The following is a 4,015-nucleotide window of genomic DNA, read 5'->3' on the forward strand; positions in this document are numbered from 1 at the left end:
TCTGTGGTGCAATGGATTTTCAAGTGCAGATAAAAGGTCAATCACTATTTGGCCACCAAGTCCAAGTGGAGATTTTTCTTTTTCCGTGTTTGCTCCAGCGTACGGTATAAAAGTAAACAAGTACCCATCTGATGAACACAAACACCACAACTTGAAACCAAATCTTACCGGCTTTCCTTTTATAAACATCTTACAGGAATGGCGACCAAAATAGGGTACCATTTGTTCGTCGATCGATAGATTGTGGGCGAATATTCCAAACTGTTTATTCCTAGCGTTTATGGCTTCAAAAAATGGTTGAAGTTTTGCGAATTTATCATTTTGATTGAGATTTGCATTGTTTGATAGATGGATATTTCTTTTGATATTCCTGAACATGTTTCTACTCATACATTTTCTTACAATAGGCAAACCCTTATCTTCGTCCAAACTCCAGTATAAATCTGTTTGCGGTAATATGTGGTAACCCGATAGTATCAAAATACCAAGAAATTTTTTTTAAGTCTTTTATGCAAAATTTAAAATCCTGACGATTATTATCACGAGCATATTTTACTGAAAACTCAACTATCATGGTCAAAAGTTCTTCGTCAAAAAACATTAAGAAAATTTCCAATGGTGTTTTGCCCTCCAGTGCGTCTTTTATTTGTTGTAGACTATTATGTTCATTTGAGGTAGGTAAATGGGTATAAACAACTTCTTTTTTTCCCACTCTATATTTTCCCTCTCTTTTTTACCAGAAAATCGTCTTTTCTTTCCTGGCACAGGTTCTTCAGGCTCATCGCAAATGTCATTATCGATATCAACCTCAATTTCCAAGGTACCAGCTATTTCTTTATCAATTGATTCGTCATTCATAAGTAAATTCTCGTCAATATCCTCTTCATCAGTCAACTCGTCTACATTAGGTGGTATATAGACAGCATCCACAAATCCTATCAAAATTTATGATGTTATTTATACACGAAAAATAAAAAATTATATCAACATACCTCGTTCTATTTCTAAATCATTAACAATTTCTTCTAACGCACTTTCTAGCTCCCTATGGGTCAAAATATGTCTTTTTGGCATAGCTAAATTCAGTAATAAACAGCACGTGTATACTTAGTTCTTGTCGATACGAAATCTACCGCATAACTAACCACTATAACTACTAAAGAATGAGCCGACAAGATCTGTCGAGTTGCTGCGTACTTATTCACAGATTCCGCCAACGGTGCGCTAACGCACCACTATATAATGACAATCTGTTTCTTAGAAAAATAAATATCTTATCACCAAAAATGACTTATACATAGATTTGTTTATCTTTTTAGAACAGTAATAAATAAAAAGCGTCCAAACAAAAATGTATCATATAGTTTATTTTTAAAGTTATGGCTAGGCATTTTTAAAATGGTAAACATGAACTATATTAAAAAATTCACAGAAAGCAAGGAAACAATAAAAATAGAAAGATAATATATTGAATTAAATGTTTAAAGGTTGTATATTAAACTACCGCAATGAGGTTTTCTGTTGAAATGCTTTAATAAAAAAAAAATCTAAAAGGTAATGGTGCGTATACGCACCATTGGCCGAAAATGGGTTAAGCAGAGTAAAAACTCTGCTTAAACCATTATAGTCAACATGTCTTTATGATATATATATCTGATGATCTTGTCCCTGCTGTGGGACCAGGGGTGTCTCAGTCTCAGCAACCGTAGTCGGTTAGCGCATGTCTGAGGTTCCTGGTTCCGTAGAGGTATCCTGCACTTTGCTTGTGCTTGTTTTTAGATACAATGAGGTGAACGTGCAGCTCAGCCTCATTGCCCTTTTCCTAAGGACAACCATGTCATCGTCTCCGATTCCGAAGACAAACAGGTGTCCTTTAGGATCCTTTTTTACCTCATGGTGGAAGGTGCACCATCTCGCAACTGCCATGTCTGGATTTTGCGCCGCTAACCTCCGCAGCACTCTTTCTGGGCCATCAGAGGTGCTAATAGCATCCTCCGAGATCCATAGAGAGGCTTTGGTAAGTTTTGGAAGCTTATCCTGACTGACAACAGACAGTGATGCTTCCTCCCACGGTTTGAGGTCAGATGTAGCCTTTTCCAGCCATGCAAGCGCCTCATCGTCATCACAGACTACTTTGATGATCTCACCCGAGTAAGTCCACGACTTGAACGTGGGTGCTTTTATCTGGCTGCTCGAGGGTGACAAGATTGTTCTGTCCAACTCCTCGATTAGGCTGTGTTTAATAAGGTTTGCCCGGTCGGCGTGACCTTTCCATACGGGTTTACCTTATCTATAATAGCAACCTTGAGATGTCTCAAGGTAGCTTCCGCGAAGCTTTGGGAAGGCGCAGCGGTGTTTCCACCACCGCGAGACTTCTTGTGCTTCCTCGGCGTGCCCTCTGTGGAGGTACTTGGGCGAAGGCGCTTCACACCGGGGGCTGTTGGTTTCTGTCTTCTTTTGGAGGTGGAACCGTTGTCAGCCTCCGATGTGGGCATCTTCGCCTTTGTTTTGGGAGGGGCTGGAGAGGGATGAGCTGCTCCCGTGGGTGCTTTTCCCATCGCCTCATTGGCCTTCTTCCTTCTTTTTGCCTCGGCGCCGCTAATTCTGTGGCGTTTTGGCCGGTTTTCCCGAGGTGGTCCTTGTCCATCCTCCGCTTGGGCCGAAGCTTGAGGTGAACATTGCTGTTCATCCTTAGCTCCGGCTTCAGACTGAGGTGAACGTTTTGGTCCAGCCTCCGGTTGGGCCGAGATTAGAGGTGAACATTGCTGTCCATCCCTATCTGCGGCTTCAGACTGAGGTGAACGTTTTGGTCCAACCTCAAGCGTTTGGTAAATAAAACTATGTATTTAAATCGGATCTACCCATATGCCTAAAGGCAAATCTTTGACCAATGTGTGTTACCTGGTAACACACATTGTACTACTAATACTCTCTGAGAGACCGAATCCCAAACGAAGGAATACGTCGTAGAACAAAAACAACAGTCATCGAAAAAATCGCGTCTCTAAAATGTAATTGGGCAGGACAGGTCGCCAGATTATCAGACAACCGATGGACAAAACGTACTTTCGAGTGGAGACCAAGATAAGAAACATAACGGAGCAGCGGACGCCCACCAACTAGATGGACTGACGATCTGAAGCGTGTTAGAATAACTGGATGCATGCCGGAGATAACTGGAGACCTATATCCAGCAGTGGACATAGTACGGAGATTACCTGGTACGATAGCTTTTTTAGTGTTAGTTATTTAGTCTTACATATGCGTTGCTAAGATTTGTCAAGTTTCTTGGTGAGTCGTTGTGTTTATTGGCTGTATGAGTATGGAAATCACAATCTAATTAGTGTTGGTTTTGTTCCGATGGTCCGTCTTGTTTTTGGCTTTCTTCCGACATTTTTTTGTGTAATTAGTTTTGTTAGAGACAAGGTTCTTATAAAACGAGCCATCAATTAGTAATCAGCACAAAGTAGGAAAAAGTAAAAATGAGTGGTGCTGTGTCAAAGAATGAACAATAGAAAGCTAAAAAAAGAAGAAGAAGAAAAAGTCCAATCGGATCACAATCTCCTAATCGTAAATGTAAGGCTTCGATTGGCAAAGATTAAAAATCCAGCTAACAATAAATACATAAAAACGAGAGAAATAATGAGAAATGAATAGCTTAGAACCACATACGTAATGACGTCAATTGAAAATTGCATAGAGGAATGCTTTGAGAAAATAATGATGGCTATAGCCAAGGCTGACGAAGCAATCGCCAATCAAATAAAAAGAAATCACAAAAACGAGTGGATGACGAAAGAAATACTTGATCTAATGGAGCAACGCAGACAGTACAAAATACTTCAGAACCAACATAAATACAAAAAAAACCAATGTAAGATAAGATAAAAAACTGCAAAATAAAGCTGGATGAAAGAACGTTGTGAAGCCTTGGAATCACTACAAGAAAAGGTAGACAGCTTTGAGCTACATAAGAAAGCTAAAGCAATTTCCAGTTTATACAGAAAACATCATA

General features: G+C 39.8%; 1 protein-coding gene across 1 annotated transcript; it reads right to left on the reverse strand.

Annotated features, from left to right (window-relative positions):
- Positions 1 to 642: 642 nt before the first annotated feature.
- On the reverse strand, positions 643 to 1,302 carry LOC140450596 (uncharacterized). The gene is made up of 2 exons (XM_072544252.1): positions 993 to 1,302; positions 643 to 935 (listed from the first exon to the last, which is right to left on the reverse strand). The coding sequence occupies exons 1-2, from the start codon at positions 1,072 to 1,074 to the stop codon at positions 643 to 645; spliced, it is 375 nt and encodes a 124-aa protein (XP_072400353.1). The 5' UTR covers positions 1,075 to 1,302.
- Between the last annotated feature and the right edge of the window lie 2,713 nt (positions 1,303 to 4,015).

The sequence above is a fragment of the Diabrotica undecimpunctata genome, chromosome 9 (genome assembly GCF_040954645.1).
Source record: "Diabrotica undecimpunctata isolate CICGRU chromosome 9, icDiaUnde3, whole genome shotgun sequence".
In the NCBI taxonomy this organism is placed as follows: Eukaryota; Metazoa; Arthropoda; class Insecta; order Coleoptera; family Chrysomelidae; genus Diabrotica; species Diabrotica undecimpunctata.